The sequence below is a fragment of the Nicotiana tabacum genome, chromosome 11 (genome assembly GCF_000715075.1).
Source record: "Nicotiana tabacum cultivar K326 chromosome 11, ASM71507v2, whole genome shotgun sequence".
Classification (NCBI taxonomy): domain Eukaryota; kingdom Viridiplantae; phylum Streptophyta; class Magnoliopsida; order Solanales; family Solanaceae; genus Nicotiana; species Nicotiana tabacum.
The window spans coordinates 171,028,025-171,052,867 of NC_134090.1; the positions used below are offsets into that span (position 1 = coordinate 171,028,025).

General features: G+C 38.7%; 1 protein-coding gene across 1 annotated transcript; it reads left to right on the forward strand.

Moving 5' to 3' along the window:
• The first annotated feature begins 6,068 nt into the window (after nt 1-6,068).
• LOC107824362 (uncharacterized) lies at nt 6,069-24,214 on the forward strand. The gene is made up of 6 exons (XM_075225721.1): nt 6,069-6,513; nt 8,249-8,377; nt 8,464-8,584; nt 8,681-8,762; nt 23,450-23,603; nt 23,717-24,214. Exons 1-6 carry the CDS (start codon nt 6,223-6,225, stop codon nt 23,849-23,851), a joined length of 912 nt encoding a protein of 303 aa, XP_075081822.1. The 5' UTR covers nt 6,069-6,222; the 3' UTR covers nt 23,852-24,214.
• Nucleotides 24,215-24,843: the final 629 nt, after the last annotated feature.

Consider the following 24,843-nt stretch of genomic DNA (forward strand, 5'->3'; position numbering starts at 1 on the left):
TTTTCAGTTCTAGGTCGCCCACCAGTAAAATGCGGGAATACATTTAATTCTATGTCGCCCACCAGTATAATGCGGGAATACTTTTAAGTTCTAGGTCGCCCACCAGTAAAATGCGGGAATACATTTAAGTTCTAGGTCGCCCATCAGTATAATGCGGGAATACATTTAAGTTCTAGGTCGCCCACCAGTATAATGCGAGAATACATTTCAGTTCTAGGTCGCCCACCAGTATAATGAGGGAATACATTTTGTCTGTTCATTCCATATTCTAGGTCGCCCACCAGTATAATGCGGGCATACATTTCAGTTTTCCATTTCCAGGTCGCCCACCAGTAAAATGCGAGAATACATTTAAGTTCCAGGTCGCCCACCAGTAAAATGCGGGTATACATTTTCATTTCATGTCCAGGCACCCACCTGTATAACGAGAGGAATACTTTTCAGTCTTATACTGCAGATTTTGAAGTCAATAACCCCACCGGAAGGCAGAAGGTTACAACAAGAATCCCCAGCAGGAAACAATAAAAATCCCAACACCGGAAGGCAGAAGGTGGCAACAAGAAGTCTCAGAGCAAATTCAAGTGCATGAGTCAAAAGAAAGAAAAGACGCGTCTTGATGAATCTGATAAAGATAATCGTGTCCCAAGAGGAACAGCCAAAAAGCTTAATGAAGAAAGCCATGTCCCCAGCGGACCGAACAAAATGACGAAAATTGGTATTAAAAAAAAAAAAACAAGGGCCAGAAGTCTTGGTAAAAAGGCACCAGAGGAAACACAAACCGACAAAAGGCAAGGCAACCGGAGCAAGGGGGAAAACAGATAAGATTCTGTAATTTCTAGCTTAGTCTAGCTTCTTATTTTTTTAAAGCATGGTGTAATAAGGAGGTCAGCAAACAGTAAAAGTAGCATGCAACAGCAGTAACATTGCAGTCCCATGGTAGTCCCAGCTACCAAGACTTCCCGAACTACATTGACCTGATTCGTGTTTAGCCCAGGATATGTAGGAAACCTTTGAAGCAAAGGTTCGGTCAAATCTTTTTCAAAAAAATGCTTCAACAGAGTACTCGGATGGGCAAAAATCGCTCGCTTTATCTTTGCACGAAAACCCTTCGTGTCTCCGGGCAAAGAGGGGCAGCTGTAAGCACGTGATTTTTGCCCTATATGAGAATTACTCCCAAAAAATTCAAAAATAAAATGATTTTTCTTTGGTGTGCAATTTTGTGATATTTTGAATAATTATTTGTAGTTGTCTGTGCGTGTTTATTTGCTAAATTAATAAAAAAAAATACAAAAATATATCGCATTTTGCATGTAGGATTTAATTCTACAATTGATAATAATTAAATTTGTTTTACAAAAATATAAAAATTACAAAAATAGGCATCGTTTGCATTTTTAGCATTTAATGTCCAAATATACAATTTTATGCTTAATTAATACTTAATTGTGCGTTAATTGTTATTGGGAGTTAATTTGCGCTTTTATAACTTAATTTAGTTCTTAATAATAGTTTAAGTATTTTTATAATTTAGTTTTAGAAAAATAAAAGAAGAAAAGAGAGCGAAAATATAAATAAAGTCGGAATTGGGCCTTTTCTTCAATTTCAAGCCACAGGCCCAAAAAATGGCCCAATCTTCCCTACGACCCAGTCCATTTCGAACTGGGTCAACCCGGTCCATAACCCAACACCCTATTATCTTGCATTTCAAAAAATAAAACAAAGAAAAAAAAAGAATAGTAAACCCTAAAAATGCCTAAGCATCCGCCCCCCCCCCCCATTTCTCCTTCTTCTTCCTCAAAACTCCAAAGCACAACCATGGCTGCCCTCACCAACGTCGACCACCCTCCACCACGAACACCCCCTCACGTCGTCACACTCACACACACATACACAAACAAACGACGCAACAGTCCATCGCCCCAGCGTTGTTTCTCCATTGAAGCTCAAGCTCGACCATGGACTACCCGTTGCTTCTGCTTCAGCATCCTCCTAGTTGCTGCCTCACTTCGTCTTCTTCAGCTCGAACAGCCATAACCACTGCTTCGTCGTCCTCCACACCGTAGCCGCTGCTCCTCCACACCGTCGCTGCTGCTGCGTCCATTTCAAGCTCCGATGTCCAGCAGTAGCGGATGCTACTGCTTCAGTCCATGTCGAGCTCGCGAACCTCGATGGCCATGGCTTCTTCATCATCAGCTGCTTCCGTTTCGTCTTCATCATTCAGTCCAGTCGAGTTCGCTTACATGGAGTAGTTTTGGTCGATGTCGTCGATCACTGTCCGAGTTCGTCGTTGGTTGGTCGTTGTTCGTCGTTTCATTTCCGGTTAGTGGTTTTTTGGATCTCATTTATAGTCCATATTTTTGTTTGGCATTTTTCGGATCCAAAATCGATAAATGATTCAATTCTTGTTTGGTTTGTTCTTCGTTGAAATAATTTTCTAGTTTGTTCATTATTTGGTGAATTTTTCATGTTTATTTCATGTTTGTTTTATTGTTTAGGTAAATGTTGTTAGTTTAATGTTAGTTAAATACAAATTGAGGTTTAATTGTTTCCTCAATTTGTTTTATGTATTTGATGTATTTTACGGAAATTGTTAATATTGTTAAAGTTCAAATTTAAATTCATAATTGCTCTTTTTAGTTTTGTTTTGTCATTTGCCTAAAAGAATTTAGTTGCAATAAGGGAAGTATGTTGGGTTTTAGTCATTTGAATCCGTCGTTTTTATTTTTAGATTTAATTCATGTTCATATTATGTTTGTTTGATTTTGAATCCGTTTGATTTTGAATCCGAAATGTGTATAGTTTGATTCCTTGATTACCATTTATGATTATTTCTTGAATTGTTCTCATAATCTTGTTTAAAGTTTAATATAAGAATTGTTTGTTGTAATGTTGTTAGAGTTGATTTTAAGTTCAATATGATTGAAGTTAGAAATCTTCATACTTTGTTTGTTGTTGGTGTTGAATCCGAAAATAGGATTGTTTGTTGCTAAAATATTGTTCAATCAAATTTTAGTTGTTCTTGGTTGTTCAATTTGTGTTCATGTGATTTGTTGTTGAAATGTTGTTAAAATCATGTTCATATGATATTGTTGTTATGATGTTCATCCGTGTTCATATTGTTGTTTGAACATTGTTAGAAATTGATCATATTGTCTATATTTTGGTTAAGTTTGATTAATTGATGTGTTATAGCTGATGAGTAGTTTGGTAAATTTGTAATACGTTCAGGGGTAGTTTGGTAATTTCAGTAAGGTCGGAAGGGGTAGTTTAGGAATTGTACATTTTGTAATTGTTTATTTGAAGCATGGGGGACAAAATGAAATGGGGTGGGTTGTGATATGATTATTTAATATAAAGGGGGGACAAGATTTAATTTAAAGGGGAATCTTGCATTATTTTATTTGAAGCATGGGGGACAAAATATAATGGGGTGGTGTGATATATTTATTTAATGTAATGGGGATGAGTGGGAAGATAATGAGTTTGGTAGAGAAAGGGATTGATTTTAATTGATTAAAGGGTGGGGATTATATATAGAGAGGTCTGAAAAATCAGAACAGGACAGAGAAAAAAAGAGAGATTAGAAAAAAAAGGAACTGAACATTTATTCCGAAAAAAACATTGAAACTCTCAAGAAAAGAAAAACATATAAAGAAAAAAAAAGTTGAAAATTAGAAGAGAAAGTAGTACACACCTGATAAATATTCTGGTATACATGTGTAGAAATTAAGGGTTGAAGATTAAATAGCCTTTCAAAAATCTGAAAATTTCCCTTGGTTTCTGTCTGTTATTTTCGGCATTCTTGGATTTTATTTTGAATTTTTCAAAGTTGTCACTGGGATTTTCGTTGGCTGGTTATTGCTGGTTATTGTTGTTGTTGTTGTGTTACGTATTACGTTGCTGACTTTCTTCTTCTTATATTGACAATATCAGGTACACAACTGTAATTTTGGCATTTTGTAAGCTGAAATGAAGAATGGAGTGTTAAATTTTTAATTTAGTTTAATTTAATTTTTGTATTGTATTTAGGTTATTCATGTATTATTATTCTGTAAATCACTGTCATTTGGCATAACTAGGCATATTATAGCGACATATTAAATAACGCCTTAACCAGATTATTAGGAAATATATTTAAGCCTGATTATTAATTAAAACTGTTTAATAACAAAAATAGAAGAAATAACGTAAAAATGGCGTTATTGAATCAGTTTGGCAAAAATTAACTAAGTTCCTTATTCATAAGGTTTTTCGTTAACGATAAGTTAATCAGAATTATGTAGTCAATTTCAGTTATAACATGAATTAGTTTGCGAACAAGTATTAGGACATGATGAATTAAAACAAAGTTAGTTAAGGTTAAATTGTTTAAATTTTTAGAAATATGATTTAGTACTCAAGTTTTTATTTTTCTTTCTTTCAATTTTCAGTATTTGTAAATAATTAGTTTCAATAAGCTTAAGTCTTACTAACAATTTGAATTTTAATCCAACTATGGGATAATTAGTTTTTTTTTTATTTTATTTTTTTACTTTTCGACAATTCCATGTTGTATTTATGATTATAATTTTATTACTTTCTGTTAATATTTGTTTCTCTTCTATTTAATATGTCATTTTCAAGAATGTAGATATTGATCTTATATTTATAAACAAACTTAGTAATAATAAAAAGGTAGTCATTAAAGGATATTCTTAAAATAAGGAAGGATTTCGCTAAAAATAAATAGATGTAAATAATACAAAAATTTACAGGATTCTCCAATCTTATTTATTTAATTTTTTTTTTTAAAAAATTACTTAGAATTTGGGATGGATTGTTTAGTGAATTTCACTTCCTTCCCCAAAGATAATGACGCGCTAGACTCTTTAGGCGCGATTTAATCAATTTTACCTTCTTAAACTCGGATGCGCATTTCATGCGACCCAAATCTAAATCTTAAAACATTGAATAAAAATGTGTTCCGGATTGCGGGTGCATTTCATGTGACGTAATCCAAAGACATGTTTTAAACGATGTTCACAATTTTTTTTTAAAAATAATAATAATAATAATAATAATAATAATAATAAAGTGGTAAAAAGTTAAATTTGCACATTGGTTCATAATTGTATTTAAAATCAGATAAATAAGCCGAATATGACAGTTGAGCGACCGTGCTAGAACCACGGAACTCGGGAATGCCTAACACCTTCTCCCGGGTTAACAGAATTCCTTATCCGGATTTCTGGTACGCAGATTGTAATATGGAGTCATTCTTTTCCTCGATCCGGGATTAAAATTGGTGACTTGAGACACCCTAAATCTCCCAAGTGGCGACTCTGAAATGAATAAATAAATCCCGTTTTGATTGTCCTTTAATTGGAAAAACTCCCTACGCACCTCGCGGTGCGGAAAAAGGAGGTGTGACAAGTACACTAGAACTCCAGCATAATATACTGGAGTTCCAGCAAGAATGGACTGTTCCAGCATAATATACTGGAGTTTGGAGCACCGGTGCTTTAGTCTCCAGTATATTATACTGGAACCAGCAAAGTATACTGGTCCAGCATAATATGCTGGAGTTCATACACATGTGCACCAAACTCTAGTATATTATGCTGGACCGGTCTCTGCTGCAGCAAAATAGTGGCTATTTTTCATTGACTTGATAAACGCTGACTATTTTTGAATAACCAGTCCGAAAACTGGCTATACCGTGCTATTTTAACCTTTTAGCCTACGCCAGAAACTATTTATATTTGGTAGGCCAAAAAGTGTATAAAATTTGTGTAATTTTTTATATAACTTATAGAATATATATATATATATATATATATATAACTTATAGAATATATATATATATATATATATATATATATTTGCTTTTATTTTTAAAATTAGCTATATAGTGTCATTTCACCAAATATATATGAAATATAATATAATTTCAAGTGGCGACTGTTGTCGAGGCACAACTTTGACCATACCTCCAACTTGACTCCAAATCCTTTACCTTTTGTCAATAATTATTATTTAAGAGTTTCACAATAATCCTAATCCTAATAATAATACACTCAGCAGTCATTTTAAAAGTCCTTAAAATACTTAATAAGTAATCAGCAGAAACAAACAAAAGAGCTTTTTGAATTCTCCATTAATTGATCTGCCATTTTTGACTTAACTCAGTGTGTGAACGATAACACGGTGCGCACCCTTCGCCGGACTTTACACTGATTCACCATGCCGGAGCTGTTTCAGGCTACACAAGTCTACACGCCGAGAACTATACAGCTCTGGAAATCGCTACTGAATTGGCTAGCGTTCTTCTTCCAGATCTTTCTTCAGATCCTCAAAGGTAATAGCTCTCTTCTCTCTTCTTCTCCGCAGTTCAAGCCACTGCCTGACGTTGAGCTGCTGGAAGAGGAGGAGGAGGCGGAGGCGGCGCCGTCATCCGTCGCTCTCTCGACTCTGCAAATCACAACCGGAAATGTTCCGACTAGTCTCGAGGAGGAACGTTCACAGAGGCTCACGGTAATGTCTCGTAATAAGCTTTGTAGGAGACGTTAATATTTACTAATGTTGTTGTCATTATTGTTTAGCAGTAGAAATTGTATTTGAGTGTAGTGTTTTCCTTTGGATCGGTATGACTAAAGGCTCGAGTATTTTGATGTATAACGAAAATATTTCCACCATAAAACTCTGTAATATTGATGCAAAAAACTTAGTATTACTAATACAACCTTAGGTTATTAATTATACAACTCTTAGGGGCGGATATAGTCTACGAGTTCATCTGTACCCAGTAACTTTGGCTCGAACTCTTTATATGTGTTGATTCACTAGATAAGTTGAAATAATAGATTTCGAACCCAGTACATGAAATGGATGAACACAATCGCTATATGTGTTAAATAATTCACTAAATAAGTCGAAATAATAGATTTCGAACCCAGTAAATCAAATGGATGAATTTCAAACTCGAACCCATAAAGTTCAAACTCTATATATGTGTTAAATAATCACTAAATAAGTCGAAATAATAGATTTCGAACACAGTAAATCAAATGGATGAATTTCAAACTCGAACCCATAAAGTTCAAAACTTGGATATGCCTTTGACAACTCTATACGTTATATAGTTTTTTGTTTGATGTAAAACTCTGCTTAACTAATGCTTCTATAACTTATTAGTTTGTACGAGATAGAATGTGAAGTAATAATACATGTATTAGCAATACCAGGAAAAACTAATTCTTGACTTTGGTATTTCAATCTCTGCACACTGATCCTTATGTTGCTAATGTCGCATAACACACACATTATTATTCACTACATAACAATTCATGTTCTATGAATTTTGTTTAACTTGTGGACGAACCAGACAACCTATATGTTTTATGTTATCGTTGAACTGCTTATCTTTCAGATGAACATGACTAATAGTTTTTTGGTATACAGTTTGATAGTGAAGCATTAAGCTCTTTCATTATTCATGAGAAATGAGTCAGTTATCACTCTTGCTTGTATTGGTCACTCACGAGTCGATCAGAGTTATTGTTGCTAACAGTTGAACACTTATCAGGAATCTAGTAGGTTTGCACTTGAGCATTAACCTGTGTAATTAAATAGTCATGTTTGTGGCAGACTGCTAGTCAGCTGTGGAAGTGGTTAAATTCATGCTAAATAGGAAATAGGAGGAGTTGTTGTAAAACTAGATAATTTCCGTAATTATAGTTTCTTTGGGTTGAGGATCGGAATTTTCTCAGGAAATGGGGCTGAATTTAATGCTAACTGATTTTGGATATGCTGGTATACTTCAACTTTTTTAGTTGAATAATTATGAGGTGTGTGGTATAAGTTTTAAGGAAATACTGATTAAAAGTTGGATGACTGGCAGCATTATGGAAGAAAGTTTCAATATTGCTGATATCTAATATTGGAGAAAGGCTAACTATAAAGTAGACATGAAGAATTTTAAGAAGCATTGTTTAGGTCAATGTTCTGTTTCCTTCTGCAGCTCGAAGCTCCACTTCAATTAACACTGACCTAACTAATTTATGTGTGATGAACACTTTATTGGTAATAAATGATAGGCAGTGCTCTTCCGACTACCTATCACTCCTTAGCTAGAATGTTTGTAGAACTGGATAACCGGTGCTTCCTGCAATAAGGATTAACTGCTGACTGTCAATGGTGTTGATCAATCTTTTAATAGATGATTACCTTCTGTTTATGTTTTTCTTAAGTTCTTAGATGCTGGATGCAGGTGGTTCTTGACTTGGATGATACTTTAATTTGTGCATATGAGACATCAAGTATGCCGACAATGATGCGTACCCAGGCAACAGAGGCTGGGTTGAAGTGGTTTGAGCTCGAGTGCATATCTTCGGACAAGGTAAACTTTATAGTTCCTACTATTTGATATAATATTCTGGCAAGTTTCTTGAAGAATTCTGTTCTAATTCCTCTTGGAGGTTTTAGGAATATGATGGCAAACCTAAGATCAACTATGTCACAGTTTTTGAACGTCCTGGATTACACGAGTTTTTAAAACAACTTAGCAAATTTGCTAATCTGGTCTTGTTTACTGCTGGACTTGAAGGTTAACTCATTACTTTCTGGTTGATTTAGTTATCTTCCTTCTCCATTGGCATCTTCATCCAAAATTGTTGAATTTTTAATTGTTATGTACATACAGGATATGCAAGACCCCTTGTTGACAAAATTGATCCTGAGAATTGGTTTAGCCATAGACTTTATCGGCCTTCAACTATTAGCACGTACGTATAGATGCTGGTTTTGTCTTTTACTGTTTTTTGTCTTTTTCTTTCCCTGTTGAATAACCATGATCGAAATTCTTATCTGGCATCATTTGACATGTTGAATATGAGGCTAATCTTATTTCTTTTAGAGAAATATCAAGAGTATGGAAACAGTATCTGAAAGTAAACGGCATAAAAGGAATAGAAATCTGATGCTATTAGAAGGAAAATTGGATAGACAATATATCTTGTGTTGCCTTTTCATGTTGATTAATAAAAGCTATAGATCTACCTTATGGCATATCAACCTTTGAGACAACAGTTGTATTTTATATGCATATAGTGGTGCTAATTAGTGTTGAGGCACTTGTTCCGAGCACTGGTCTTGAAAATGTTGTACATCCTATCTTTAATCACTAGCCAAACTTTATATGGTGGTTTCAAGTGTAAGAGTTGAAGAAAGTTGTTACCTTTCTCAAAAACGATAGTGTAAGAGTGGAAGAAGTCCGATTGTTGGGGAAGGGAGGGAGAAGTGGAAGTCATGCTGCCTCATCAATGGGAAATGCCATAGACTCCATTTGAAGACATTCACTGTCCTTAGCTTGCTAAAGCTGAAGGGATGAATTGATTGAAAGCTTATGCTGAACCTGCTTTTTATTAGTCATAAAATCAACTGCCCCCTCCATCCCAATTTATGTGATGGTGTTTGATTGGGCATAGAGTTTAACAAAGAAGGAAAATTTTAGAAACTTGTGGTCTAAAATGAGCAATAGATATTTGTGTGTCTAATAGATCATCTCATTAACTAAAATGGGCATTTTAAAGTTAAATTGTTAGTAAATATAAAAAGGTGTCATTCTTTTCTGGTCTAACTAAAAAAGAAAAAGTGTCACATAAATTGGAATGGAGGGTGTAATTACTTTATACATGATCTCACAAAATTTGAATAATTTTTGTCAAAATAGACTTGTCTTTCTGTATCCTGTTTATTACATTGCAGACCAAATATACCATCGAAAGAAATGATAAATTAATCAATGACATAAATGACATGATAATAGGAGGGGTCCGAGGATAAAAGGTATGAAAATAGAAGAGGCAGTGGCTTTATGGACTTAGCTTAATAGCATTGCTGGAAGATCGTTTTTGCACTTGCTGATATCTGTAGAGAATCTGTTGTGCATCTGTGTTATCTACTCCAATCGGTAGCAGGTGAAGGTTTCATTCTGAATGACTTGGTACTGAGAATGATCAACTTTTACTTTCTAGATTACGAGGACATCCCCTAGCTGCTTTATTCATTTGTCCTGAAAAATCAGTGCAAAGTACTAGAGTAGCTCTTCGTCATTCATCTTTTTCTAAACATTAGCACAAACTACTACCAGTAGCTCGCAATAGCTATAAGATTTTCAGTAACTCTTCGTTCATGCTTTCATGAGATGAAGCAGACCAGATGATGGAAGTTACAGTTCGTTGCAGGTCTGAACGTAGAGTAGGGAGTTTGTTTCTAGCAGAACTTCTTAAGTGACACCGAGCACAGCCTTCTTGAAGAATCATTTTTTCAAATTCTGTCATGCTAACTAAGCTCTGTATATTAATCCTGAATTAAGATCTTAGTTAGGTACCTATTCTTTTTATTTTTAGTGCCTCAACTCTATGAATTTGTTCTTCAAGCATATGTTACCAATTGACGATTATCTTTTCCTTTCCAACCCCCAATTTCATATATTATATCTCTGGAGCATGTATAACATTTAAGCAAATCTAATCCTTAACTTTTTCTGAAGTATGATGGATTGATGACTGACCTATTTCTAAATGTTTCCTTAATCCGTGTAACTTGTTCAAGTGTGACCATCTCATCAAAAAGTTGAAGCTGCAAGAGAGAACACACTTTAGATACTTAATTATGTCTTCAACACGCTCCCCCACTTATAGGCCTGATTTTTTATGGTCCGAGCACGTAAATTCTTTTTGATAATGAGTGGCAGTGAGACTCGAACCTAAGACTTTGCCTGCTCTGATACCATATAAAAATGTAGAACAGTAGAAGAAACTTCTTTTGACTCGGTTAACAATGTATAAGAGGTACTTCTTATATGGCCCCAGGACTTTGGTCCTGTGGTAGGGGCGCAACTTATGATGTGTGGATTAGGCGCACGTCACGTGTTCGAAGCCTGTTGATAACAAAAGCCTGGTATTTAAGTAGAGAAGGGTTGAGGAACGGTCCATCATCCACTGAGTTTCGAAATTGGTCCTTGGAGATTTCTCGGCTATCGAAAATAATATAAAAATGAAAAGAGGTACTTCTTATATAGGAGTCTTAGGCTATATAATATGCTAAATAATCAATCCTCGTGTTGATAAGTGTAAGCACGTGATTTTTGCCTCATACGAATTACTCCAAAATAATTCCCAAAATTAGGTTTTGGCTTTGATTATGTGTTATTTTAGGAATTATTGTGTGATTTTCCTGATTGTTTGCATGTATTTGTTTGCATGTTTAATTTTATTAATGCATCAAAAATACAAAAAATATAGCATTTGCATTTAAGATTTGATTTTTACATTTTTTAGAATTAATTAATAATTAGGTGTTTTACAAAAATGAAAATTCACAAAAAATAACATATTTTTGTATTTTGGTCAAATTGTGTGATTTTCTTTTAATTTACGTGTTTAATTATTTGTGATAGGTGTTATTTAAAGTTAATTAATATTTTTAAGCTAATTTAGGTCTTCTATAATTTAATTTAGGATTTTTAACTTTAATTTTTGAAAGAAAAAAAGAAGAAAAGAAAAGAAAGAGAATTAATGAAAGAGAAGGAAGTCAAATTTGGGCCAGGTTCAATTTAATTAAAGAGGCCCAAATCAAATACACCTGAAAACCCTCCCCAGCAGAGTCGCCAGAGCTGTTACACCTCCTTTTTCCTACACCCTCGGGAAGGAGTGTATGGGAGTTTTTCCAATTAAAGGACAATCGAAACGGGATTACTTACATTAAATTCAGAGTCGCCACTTGGGATAATTTATGGTGTCCCAAGTCACCAGTTAGAATCACGAATCGAGGAAAATATTACCTCTGTATTACAGTCCGCGAGCCAGAAATCCAGGTAAGGAATTATGTTAACCCGAGAGAAGGTGTTAGACATTCCCGAGTTCCGTGGTTCTAGCACGGTCGCTCTACTGTTATGTCCGGCTTAATTATCTGATTTAGAACAATTTGAACCTACGTGTAATTTTATCTTTAACCGCTTTCCACCATGTTCACACCATCAAACAATTTTTCAAATCTTTCAATTAACTCCTCGTCAGGATTAATCATAGAACTGGGAATTGTTGTTACCGGGCGACTTCTGGTACCGGACTTGACAAATGATTTGGAAAGACGTGGGACTGGCTTTGGAAGGACCCAGGCCTTCTGTTTTAGCTTTCTGGCCTTTCTTATGTCTGTGGCAGTGGGCTTGAATCCCAAACCAAATGTTCCCAAGTTTTCGGGAAGAGACACCGGCTGTATGATGCCTTGCAAAAATGAGCCCAAACCTTTACCGAGTACAAAACCATTTTTCAACATCTCATAGGCTACCATGACTGATGCGGCGGTTATCTTTGGATTTGGAATGTATTTCCCCTCCGGAACTTTCTCTACCAACATCGTGTCAGAAACCTGGTAGACCTATGGTCCCTAGTCATCTTCCACCTCAATGACTGGTACGATGGCATTGCTACGAGCATATAAACTGTCTTCCCATGCACAACTATTTCTTGTCTATCCCATTCAAATTTGACTACCTGGTGTAGTGTTGATGGGACTGCTTTAGCGGCGTGGATCCAGGGTCGACCTAACAGTAAGTTATAGGAAACAGCTATATCCAAACACCTGAAACTCCATTGTGAACTCGACTGGCCCTATCGTCAGCTCCAGCACTATGTCCCCAACTGAATCTTTACCTCCGACGTCAAATCCTCGCACGCAAATACTGTTCTTATAGATCCTCTCATCTTCTATTTTCAACTTGCTTAGAATGGAGAGAGGACAGATGTTTGCGCTTGATCCGTTGTCAACTAATACCCGGGTCACCACAGAGTTCTCACATTTTAATGTGAGGTAAAGAGCTTTGTTGTGCTCAGTACCTTCTACATGCAATTCATCATCAGTGGCTATTTTTTCCAAGTGATTCACGGAGATCTTATCGGGAACGTGTGCCTCATTCAAGATCTTCATTAAAGCTTGACGGTGCTCGTCCGAATAGATCAATAATGACAATAAGGAAATTTGAGCGGGCGTCTTTCTTAATTGTTCCACGATAGAGTAGTCATGCAGCTTCATTTTCCTCAAGAATTCTTCTGCTTCTTCTTCAGTTACGACTTTCTTCATTAGTGCTGGATTATTTTTAGCTCTTCTTAACTCTTCGGGAGTAAAACACCTTCCCGAGCGAGTTAAACCCTGTACTTCACATATTTCTTCTTTGACTTCCTTCCCTTTGTACATCACCGATACCCGCTCGTAATTCCATGGAATAGCCTTGCTGTTGATTATTGGTAATTGGGTTACTGGCTTGATAATAACCCGATATGCGCGGGCTCCTTCCACGATTATGATGGGTTTGCTGGCCGCTCCTGGTACAATCACCTTTACCCCTTCCTGTTTCGTTGCTACTCTGCTTAAAGACCCCTTCTCTACTGCCATAGATGACTCAACACTCTTTTTGCTCTGCTTGAGCACCAGCTTCTCATCTGCTGATTGTTCATCTGTCTTGACTCCACTGGATCAAATCATCATGACGGTCTGTGATGGCTTCTTGGGTTCCCCCTCCGCATGCACTATTTCGATCATATTTGCCTCCTGATGGGCTGGCATCGGATTCCTGTTGATATTGGGTGCTTCGGGAGCTTGAACTTCAATTCTATTGGTATCAATAAGCTCCTGTATCGCACTTTTCAAGTGCCAGCACTTTTCTGTTTCATGACCCGGAGTACCAGAACAATACTCACTGCTGACAGTATAGTCAAGATTCTTTGGAGGAGGATTTGGCAGTTTGGACTGTATCGGCCTTAGCATATCTAGTTGTTTTAGCCTGTGGAACAGACTGGTGTATGATTCTCCCAATGGAGTAAAGGTTTTCTTTTTCTGCAACCTTTCACCCTTGAGTGCTTGGCTAGGCCTGAAACTTGGTTCGGGAGTGTTTTGGTAGGCTCGTGGATGTGGATAAGTATTTGGTAGGACAGGAGCACGCCATTGAGTGTGGGCAGGCGGTTGGTTGTATGCTTGTGCATGGTGGACGGAAAAATGAGGTTCTGGTGGGGGATAGTAGTGTTGGGGTGGATTGTGGTGATAAGTTTGTTGGTGGGGTCGAGGTTGATTGTAATGGTAAGGTGAACCTCTGGATCCGGACCAAGTTACTGAATCAACCATTGTTGCTTCTTCTCTTTTCTTCTTCCCAATCCCTCCTATGCCGCCCTGAATAGCCTGAGTAGTTGCTTTGATAGCCGAATAGCTCATGATTTTATTCGACTTGAGGCCTTCTTCTACCATGCCCCCCATCTTTACTACTTCGTTGAATGACTTTCCCACAGCTGAGACCAAATGGCCATAGTAAGTAGGTTCCAAATGCCTGTAGGAAGTAATCTACCATCTCACTTTCCTTCATTGGGGATCTACTTTTGCTGCTTGCTCCCTCAATCTGAAACCATATTCTCTGAAGCTTTCACTGTGCTTCTTCTCAAACTTAATCAAGGACAGTCGATCTGGAATGATCTCAAGATTGTATTGGAAGTGACAAGCAAATGCTTGCGCCAGATCATCCCATGTGTACCATCTCCCATGGTCTTGGCGGGTATACCATTCCAATGCTGATCCACTCAAACTCTGACTGAAGTAAGCCATTAACAATTCATTTTTTCCTCCCGCTCCCCTCATCTTGCTGCAAAAACCCCTCAAGTGGGCTACTGGATCGCCGTGCTCGTTGTATAGATCGAACTTGGGCATCTTGAAACGTGCCGGTAATTGCACATTCGGGAATAGACATAGGTCCTTATAGGCCACGCTGACTTGCCCTCCCAACCCCCGCATGTCTCTGAATGATTGTTCTAAGCTTTTAACTTTCCTGAACATCTCCTCCTGTTCGGTATTTTTGACTGGTTTATCAGCTTCTATCGGGAGGTCAAAGCGATGAGTATATGAACGGGTTTCGGAAGCTTTGAAAGTGGGCTCCGAAGGGTAGTATTGGTTGTCCTGATTCGTGGAGCGTAGCTGGTGGAGGTGCTACGAAGACAGGAGTTGCTGGCGGAGGAGGGTATGGAATTGGTTTAGGGGGTGGAGATTGTGGTGTATGAGAAGTGGTGCCCCGGTAGTGCTGGTAAATAGGAAAGCTCGGGGATAGATCGGTGGCAGGATGATCCTGAGTTTGAGCCGGTGGTGGAGTGAAAGCAGGGTTAGCTGGGTAAGCTGGGGGTGATTGTCCTTTAGACCAGGCCTGATACATCTCGGCCATCTGTTACTTAAGTTTGAGCATCTCCTCTTTCATTTTATTGACGTCCAACTCCTCTACCTCAACACTAGTGTCGACATCCAGGATAGACATGATTTCTGGTATTGGTCCTTTCGATCTGGTTTGGTAATGATAATGTGCCACTATACTCTAGATAAACTAACTGCTTGAATTCTCTGAGAAAACAACAAACTTGTTAGTTTTTAGAGTTTAACACATATGTAATCGCATGTTGGGATGCAATGCACCTAGGCAATTAACCATTTCTATCATGTATTTGCTTGTGTCATCCCAGCTTTTCCTGACCTTTCCCTTTTATTGCCACTCACGCCTATCTTTTATTTCCCTCCCCTTTTCATTCATTTTATTCTTTTCTTTTGGTTGTGGTCGAATCTTATGAATATTGCCTACGTATCATGACCCTGCATGAATCAGACCGAGCGTAGTTCTGGCGGAAACAATTATTAATACTCTTATTTATTTTAACAAACGAAACAATACAAAGACAAAAATGACATTACATTTGGACAACACTTTAAGAAAATGGTTTAAAAGACTCAACATGGACTTAAACTAAAACATGACTATTATATGAAAAATTCCAACTATGACTACGCTTCACTCCACAATCTTTTGCTTTTAATCACTGGAACATTTGCTCACGGTGGGGCTTGACCCGACTTACCTCCTAATGTACGGTACATCCTCTCTAACTCCATTGCAAGATGACGGGCAAAAGTAGGTGCATGCTCTAGAAACCTTCCATAATCCATCCATTGGCAGTTTACGTAACTTTGAGAAGTATAAACGGCCAAATCATGGATTTGTGCTCTGAAGTCCTAGAGATTCTGGTCTTGGTTTTGTAACTGCTGTTGGCGAGTGGTGGCTATATCTCTTATGTGGTCTTCGCGATCTAAAGCTGACTCCAATTGAGCTCGAAGTCGGGCCTGATCGAGTCTTGCCTGGGCTCTCTCCCTATCAATATCTGCGTGCTGATGTTCTCTATTGTACCTTCTCATTTCTTCCAACTGTGCATGGAGTTGAGCTTCTGAATGTATCCAATGATCCTTCTCTCTGTTGAATTGAGCCATTTCTTCTTCACATCTCATTACTTGGCGTTCCTTACTAAATTTAGCCTCCTCATTTAACTGTATGATTTTTTCCTTAGCTTTGTCTAACGCCTTCTCAGTCTTTGTCAAGATGGAATCATAATCTTGCATTTTTTCCATCAGATTGGCAATGATTTTCTGATCTTTCCAACTTCTCACTGGCGATTCAAAGGCTTTTTTCATCTGTTGAAACTGAGCTCGGAGAGTTTTATTCTCGCTAATCAAACTCTTCTTTTCACCTTCTGCTTTTTGTGCCTGTAAGTCCTTCTCCAAATTGAGGTTCCCCAGGCTTTCTTCTAAGGCATGAATAGTTGCTTTGTACCCCTTTTCCCTTTTTCCCCAAGCCAACCGTTCTTGGATTTTGTCATCAAAGGCTTGAACATGCGGTCTTTTTATGGGCCTTCTAGGATCAGGCTCTGGTGCATCATCCACGCAGGATCTTTTCTCAAACCACCTAGCATAACCCGAATTTATCTCGCCTTTCGCAGGATCTGGAATTTGGGTATCATCTTTCAAGTATCGACAACCATTCCAAATCTGCTGGATTAAAGCCTCAGGGAGAGTGGCTTCGGGGTGTAGTTCAATCACTTGCGCACTCAAATCTTCATCATCAGGCACCACTTGGTATCTCCTTAACTGTCTTAGAACTCTCTGTGGCGCATACGGTTGGACATTCTTAAACCCAATAGCAACAAATAACTCTTTAAGGTTGACATGTGTATCACCTCTCTTACCGGGAGTCATCCCAAAGACTCGCGCCACAGAGAGTTCTAAGACAGTTAAGGAGATACCAAGTGGTGCCTGATGATGAAGATTTGAGTGCGCAAGTGATTGAACTACACCCCGAAGCCACTCTCCCTGAGGCTTTAATCCAGCAGATTTGGAATGGTTGTCGATACTTGAAAGATGATACCCAAATTCCAGATCCTGCGAAAGGCGAGATAAATTCGGGTTATGCTAGGTGGTTTGAGAAAAGATCCTGCGTGGATGATGCACCAGAGCCTGATCCTAGAAGGCCCATAAAAAGACCGCATGTTCAAGCCTTTGATGACAAAATCCAAGAACGGTTGGCTTGGGGAAAAAGGGAAAAGGGGTACAAAGCAACTATTCATGCCTTAGAAGAAAGCCTGGGGAACCTCAATTTGGAGAAGGACTTACAGGCACAAAAAGCAGAAGGTGAAAAGAAGAGTTTGATTAGCGAGAATAAAACTCTCCGAGCTCAGTTTCAACAGATGAAAAAAGCCTTTGAATCGCCAGTGAGAAGTTGGAAAGATCAGAAAATCATTGCCAATCTGATGGAAAAAATGCAAGATTATGATTCCATCTTGACAAAGACTGAGAAGGCGTTAGACAAAGCTAAGGAAAAAATCATACAGTTAAATGAGGAGGCTAAATTTAGTAAGGAACGCCAAGTAATGAGATGTGAAGAAGAAATGGCTCAATTCAACAGAGAGAAGGATCATTGGATACATTCAGAAGCTCAACTCCATGCACAGTTGGAAGAAATGAGAAGGTACAATAGAGAACATCAGCACGCAGATATTGATAGGGAGAGAGCCCAGGCAAGACTCGATCAGGCCCGACTTCGAGCTCAATTGGAGTCAGCTTTAGATCGCGAAGACCACATAAGAGATATAGCCACCACTCGCCAACAGCAGTTACAAAACCAAGACCAGAATCTCTAGGACTTCAGAGCACAAATCCATGATTTGGCCGTTTATACTTCTCAAAGTTACGTAAACTGCCAATGGATGGATTATGGAAGGTTTCTAGAGCATGCACCTACTTTTGCCCGTCATCTTGCAATGGAGTTAGAGAGGATGTACCGTACATTAGGAGGTAAGTCGGGTCAAGCCCCACCGTGAGCAAATGTTCCAGTGATTAAAAGCAAAAGATTGTGGAGTGAAGCGTAGTCATAGTTGGAATTTTTCATATAATAGTCATGTTTTAGTTTAAGTCCATGTTGAGTCTTTTAAACCATTTTCTTAAAGTGTTGTCCAAATGTAATGTCATTTTTGTCTTTGTATTGTTTCGTTTGTTAAAATAAATAAGAGTATTAATAATTGTTTCCGCCAGAACTACGCTCGGTCTGATTCATGCAGGGTCATGATACGTAGGCAATATTCATAAGATTCGACCACAACCAAAAGAAAAGAATAAAATGAATGAAAAGGGGAGGGAAATAAAAGATAGGCGTGAGTGGCAATAAAAGGGAAAGGTCAGGAAAAGCTGGGATGACACAAGCAAATACATGATAGAAATGGTTAATTGCCTAGGTGCATTGCATCCCAACATGCGATTACATATGTGTTAAACTCTAAAAACTAACAAGTTTGTTGTTTTCTCAGAGAATTCAAGCAGTTAGTTTATCTAGAGTATAGTGGCACATTATCATTACCAAACCAGATCGAAAGGACCAATACCAGAAATCATGTCTATCCTGGATGTCGACACTAGTGTTGAGGTAGAGGAGTTGGACGTCAATAAAATGAAAGAGGAGATGCTCAAACTTAAGTAACAGATGGCCGAGATGTATCAGGCCTGGTCTAAAGGACAATCACCCCCAGCTTACCCAGCTAACCCTGCTTTCACTCCACCACCGGCTCAAACTCAGGATCATCCTGCCACCGATCTATCCCCGAGCTTTCCTATTTACCAGCGCTACCGGGGCACCACTTCTCATACACCACAATCTCCACCCCCTAAACCAATTCCATACCCTCCTCCGCCAGCAACTCCTGTCTTCGTAGCACCTCCACCAGCTACACTCCACGAATCAGGACAACCAATACTACCCTTCGGAGCCCACTTTCAAAGCTTCCGAAACCCGTTCATATACTCATCGCTTTGACCTCCCGATAGAAGCTGATAAACCAGTCAAAAATACCGAACAGGAGGAGATGTTCAGGAAAGTTAAAAGCTTAGAACAATCATTCAGAGACATGCGGGGGTTGGGAGGGCAAGTCAGCGTGGCCTATAAGGACCTATGTCTATTCCCGAATGTGCAATTACCGGCACGTTTCAAGATGCCCAAGTTCGATCTATACAACGAGCACGGCGATCCAGTAGCCCACTTGAGGGGTTTTTGCAGCAAGATGAGGGGAGCGGGAGGAAAAGACGAATTGTTAATGGCTTACTTCAGTCAGAGTTTGAGTGGATCAGCATTGGAAAGGTATACCCGCCAAGACCATGGGGGATGGTACACATGGGATGATCTGGCGCAAGCATTTGCTTGTCACTTCCAATACAATCTTGAGATCATTCCAGATCGACTGTCCTTGACTAAGTTTGAGAAGAAGCACAGTGAAAGCTTCAGAGAATATGGGTTCAGATGGAGGGAGCAAGCAGCAAAAGTAGATCCCCCAATGAAGGAAAGTGAGATGGTAGATTACTTCCTACAGGCTTTGGAACCTACTTACTATGGCCATTTGGTCTCAGCTGTGGGAAAGTCATTCAACGAAGTAGTAAAGATGGGGGCATGGTAGAAGAAGGCCTCAAGTCGAATAAAATCATGAGCTATTCGGCTATCAAAGCAACTACTCAGGCTATTCAGGGCGGCATAGGAGGGATTGAGAAGAAGAAAAGAGAAGAAGCAACAATGGTTGATTCAGTAACTTGGTCCGGATCCAGAGGTTCACCTTACCACTACAATCAACCTCGACCCCACCAACAAACTTATCACCACAATCCACCCCAACACTACTATCCCCCACCAGAACCTCATTTTTCCGTCCACCATGCACAAGCATACAACCAACCGCCTGCCCACACTCAATGTCGTGCTCCTGTCCTACCAAATACTTATCCACATCCACGAGCCTACCAAAACACTCCCGGACCAAGTTTCAGGCCTAGCCAAGCACTCAAGGGTGAAAGGTTGCAGAAAAAGAAAACCTTTACTCCATTGGGAGAATCATACACCAGTCTGTTCCACAGGCTAAAACAACTAGATATGCTAAGGCCGATACAGTCCAAACTGCCAAATCCTCATCCAAAGAATCTTGACTATACTGTCAGCTGTGAGTAGTGTTCTGGTACTCCGGGTCATGATACAGAAAAGTGCTGGCACTTGAAAAGTGCGGTACAGGAGCTTATTGATACCAATAGAATTGAAGTTCAAGCTCCCGAAGCACCCAATATCAACAGGAATCCGATGCCAGCCCATCAGGAGGCAAATATGATCGAAATAGTGCATGCGGAGGGGGAACCCAAGAAGCCATCACAGACCGTCATGATGATTTGATCCAGTGGAGTCAAGACAGATGAACAATCAGCAGATGAGAAGCTGGTGCTTAAGCAGAGCAAAAAGAGTGTTGAGCCATCTATGGCAGTAGAGAAGAGGTCTTTAAGCAGAGTTGCAACGAAACAGGAATGGGTAAAGGTGATTGTACCAGGAGCGGCCAGCAAACCCATCATAATCGTGGAAGGAGCCCGCGCATATCGGGTTATTATCAAGCCAGTAACCCAATTACCAATAATCAACAGCAAGGCTATTCCATGGAATTACGAGCGGGTAACGGTGATGTACAAAGGGAAGGAAGTCAAAGAAGAAATCTGTGAAGTACAGGGTTTGACTCGCTCGGGAAGGTGTTTTACTCTCGAAGAGTTAAGAAGAGCTAAAAATAATCCAACACTAATGAAGAAAGCCGTAACTGAAGAAGAAGCAGAAGAATTCTTGAGGAAAATGAAGCTGCATGACTACTCTATTGTGGAACAATTAAGAAAGACGCCCGCTCAAATTTCCCTATTGTCATTATTGATCCATTCGGACGAGCACCGTCAAGCTTTAATGAAGATCTTGAATGAGGCACACGTTCCCGATAAGATCTCCGTGAATCACTTGGAAAAAATAGCCAACAAAATCTTCGAAGCAAACAGAGTCACGTTTTCTGATGATGAATTGCCTGTAGAAGGTACTGAGCACAACAAAGCTCTTTACCTCACATTAAAATGTGAGAACTCTGTGGTGACCCGGGTATTGGTTGACAACGGATCAAGCGCAAACATCTGTCCTCTCTCCACTCTAAGCAAGTTGAAAATAGAAGATGAGAGGATCCATAAGAACAGTTTTTGCGTGCGAGGATTTGACGGCGGAGGTAAAGATTCAGTTGGGGACATAGTGCTGGAGCTGACGATAGGGCCAGTCAAGTTCACAATGGAGTTTCAGGTGCTGGATATAGCTGTTTCCTATAACTTACTGTTTGGTCGACCCTGGATCCACGCCGCTAAAGCAGTCCCATCAACACTACACCAGGTAGTCAAATTTGAATGGGATAGACAAGAAATAGTTGTGCATGGGGAAGACAGTTTATATGCTCGCAGCAATGCCATCGTACCAGTCATTGAGGTGGAAGATGACCAGGGACCATGGGTCTACCAGGTTTCTGACACGATGTTGGTAGAGAAAGTTCCGGAGGGGAAATACATTCCAAATCCAAAGATAACCGCCGCATCAATCATGGTAGCCTATGAGATGTTGAAAAATGGTTTTGTACTCGGTAAAGGTTTGGGCTCATTTTTGCAAGGCATCATACAGCCGGTGTGTCTTCCCGAAAACTTGGGAACATTTGGTTTGGGATTCAAGCCCACCGCCACAGACATAAGAAAGGCCAGAAAGCTAAAACAAAAGGCCTGGGTCCTTCCAAAGCCAGTCCCACGTCTTTCCAAATCATTTGTCAAGTCCGGTACCAGAAGTCGCCCGATAACAACAATTCCCAGTTCTATGATTAATCCTGACGAGGAGTTAATTGAAAGATTTGAAAATGTTTGATGGTGTGAACATGGTGGAAAGCGGTTAAAGATAAAATTGCACGTAGGTTCAAATTGTTCTAAATCAGATAATTAAGCCGGACATAACAGTAGAGCGACCATGCTAGAACCACGGAACTCGGGAATGCCTAACACCTTCTCTCGGGTTAACATAATTCCTTACCTGGATTTCTGGCTCGCGGACTGTAATACAGAGGTAATATTTTCCTCGATTCGGGATTCTAACCGGTGACTTGGGACACCATAAATTATCCCAAGTGGCGACTCTGAATTTAATGTAAGTAATCCCGTTTCGATTGTCCTTTAATTGGAAAAACTCCCTTACACTCCTTCCCGGGGGTGTAGGAAAAAGGAGGTGTGACAATAAGGTAAGGAAAATATTTGTTAATTAAATACAAAATATCCTAAGGTATGCTATAGAATATTCTATATGATTTTCCTTTTTAAATATAATGTGAATCTAGTAGTATGTGATAAGAATGGACCTTGGGTCTAACTCAACCCCAAAAGCTAGCTTGTGAGGTGAGGATTGCCCAAGACTATATAAGGAGGCTAAGATACCCATAACCCACCGATGTGGGACACAACTCAACACCCCCGCTCACGCCCAGGCATGCAACTGGAGCGTGAACAATATAAATGGGGCCCAACATCGGTAACAATAAATTGGGATTGGCCTGGCTCTGATACCATGATAAGAATGGACCTTGAGTCTAACTCAACCCCAAAAGCTAGCTTGTTAGGTGAGGATTGCCCAAGACCATATAATATGATTTTCCTTTTTAAATATAATGTGAATCTAGAAGTATATGAATATAGACACATATTCAGTTGATACTAAATATAGCTCATCTCTTGTGTTGGCTGGTTGCTTTTCTATTAGCATCCTTAGGTGCAGTAAGGATTCATAAGAAGTTGCTAACGGAGTAGAGTTACCAAATTCCGAGGACCTCTTTGTCAAAACTTTGTTAACATGTGGTAGTCCAACCTTGGTACTCTCTGTCGTGTTATACATGGTGACTAGCATATGAATGTTATAAGCTGTAAGATCATAAATTGTGTTGGGCCTCACATTTGAAGAGAACATTTGTCAAGTTAGACTGTCAAGTTCATTTCTCTATTTATAAAAATGTTTTATGGTCAACACCACTAACTTGCTTATATGGATTATGGGTTTGTTCGTTCGTCCTTGTAAATGCTGCTTTTTGTTGATGCCACCTATAAAAGCTTAAATAGTTTAAAGCCACTGGTACCTGTTTAAAAGCGAATAGTTTAAGCCGCAGTTGTGTCTGTATAATATAACTGTGGTAAATTTGACACTATATGCACATCACAGGGAATTCCGGGAACATGTGAAGGACCTATCATCCATATCAAAGGATCTATGCCGGATTGTCATTGTTGATAACAACCCATTCAGTTTTTTGTTACAGCCTTTAAATGGGATTCCGTGCATTCCGTTTTCTCCTGGACAACCCGATGACGAGCAGGTATAAGAACTAAACGAAAAAAAAATTTAAAAATAAAAATAAAAGAGGGTATTCTCAAATTTTGGCTACTTTGATGCCACGAGTTTTGACTTGGCTTTCATTTTCTACATTAGCTTTTGGAAGTAATCCTTCCACTTCTCAAGCATCTCTCTGAGCAGAAGGATGTAAGGCCTATGCTCCACGAAAGGTTTCAAATGCCAGAATGGTTTCAAAACCATGGAATTCCCGCTTATCGATTTATGGAGTGACAAATATATGATGATCTCGGCAAGTGAAATTGTTGCTATTCAGGGAGACACCTATACTCTAATATGTTGTACAAGGTTAGTACTTCTTCGCCGGAAGAACGAATTTTTGTATAGCTTATTTGTGCAGAGGAGTAACCATCTAGAAGTCACAACTTCCTCATGTCTCACTTGATGTTCTCCACTCTTCATTGCACCCATATGTATTACTGTGGAAATCTTTTAAATTCTTGTGTAACTTTGTTTATAGCATCCGATGTCGGAAGATATTTGATCACCTATAATTATACCTTCACCAAAATTTATGTATAGATTTGATGTTTAGATACTCTTTTCAGTAATTAGAATTATTCTTTTTGTTGTCTATAGCATTATTCTTTTTGTTGTCTTGCATCACAAATCAATGAATCATTGTTATGATTATTTAACTTCTGTAATCCACTGGTCTTCAGTATTTTATCGGGCGATCCCTTGGGGCTCTAACACAACTAAAAGCGCATTGATTCTTTCTTTAGCTTTTATCATGATTTATCTTTAGAAATCCAAAGGATTAAACGAAAGGACGGACAAGGCTATGGATATGTTTGAAGCTTTGGGCTTCTATATAATGAATCTGGTTGATGGCAAGCCATGTGTTCTTGAAGCTTGAGGTACAAAACAAATAAAACTATTTCAAACACCTAATGCTTATTTATAAAACGTAGCCAACATGCATTCTTTTCGGAAAAATGACAATGTATAAACGTTGTAAAAATAATAGGCGAAAAATATATAAAATTTGTATAATTTTTGTATATATATATATTTTGTATGTTATATACAAAAATTATACACTTTTTCATCTTCCAGATGTAACAGTTTCTGGCGCAGGTTAAAAGCGATAATACCATCTTATGAATTTGATGCTTATCACTTATTTTCTATCAGTTAAGCTAAGTGGTCTTTTAATAATAGCAATCTTCCATAAGATCGAGGATGAATATCTGTCAGTCCAC

Bases quoted from the DNA above. Each gene is read 5' to 3' on its own strand.
- LOC107824362 (XM_075225721.1), top strand. From the start codon at position 6,223: ATGCCGGAGCTGTTTCAGGCTACACAAGTCTACACGCCGAGAACTATA. The intron at 8,763-23,449 runs GTACGTATAGAT...TGCACATCACAG, and splicing joins CGGCCTTCAACTATTAGCAC to GGAATTCCGGGAACATGTGA. The intron at 23,604-23,716 runs GTATAAGAACTA...TTTCTACATTAG, and splicing joins GACAACCCGATGACGAGCAG to CTTTTGGAAGTAATCCTTCC.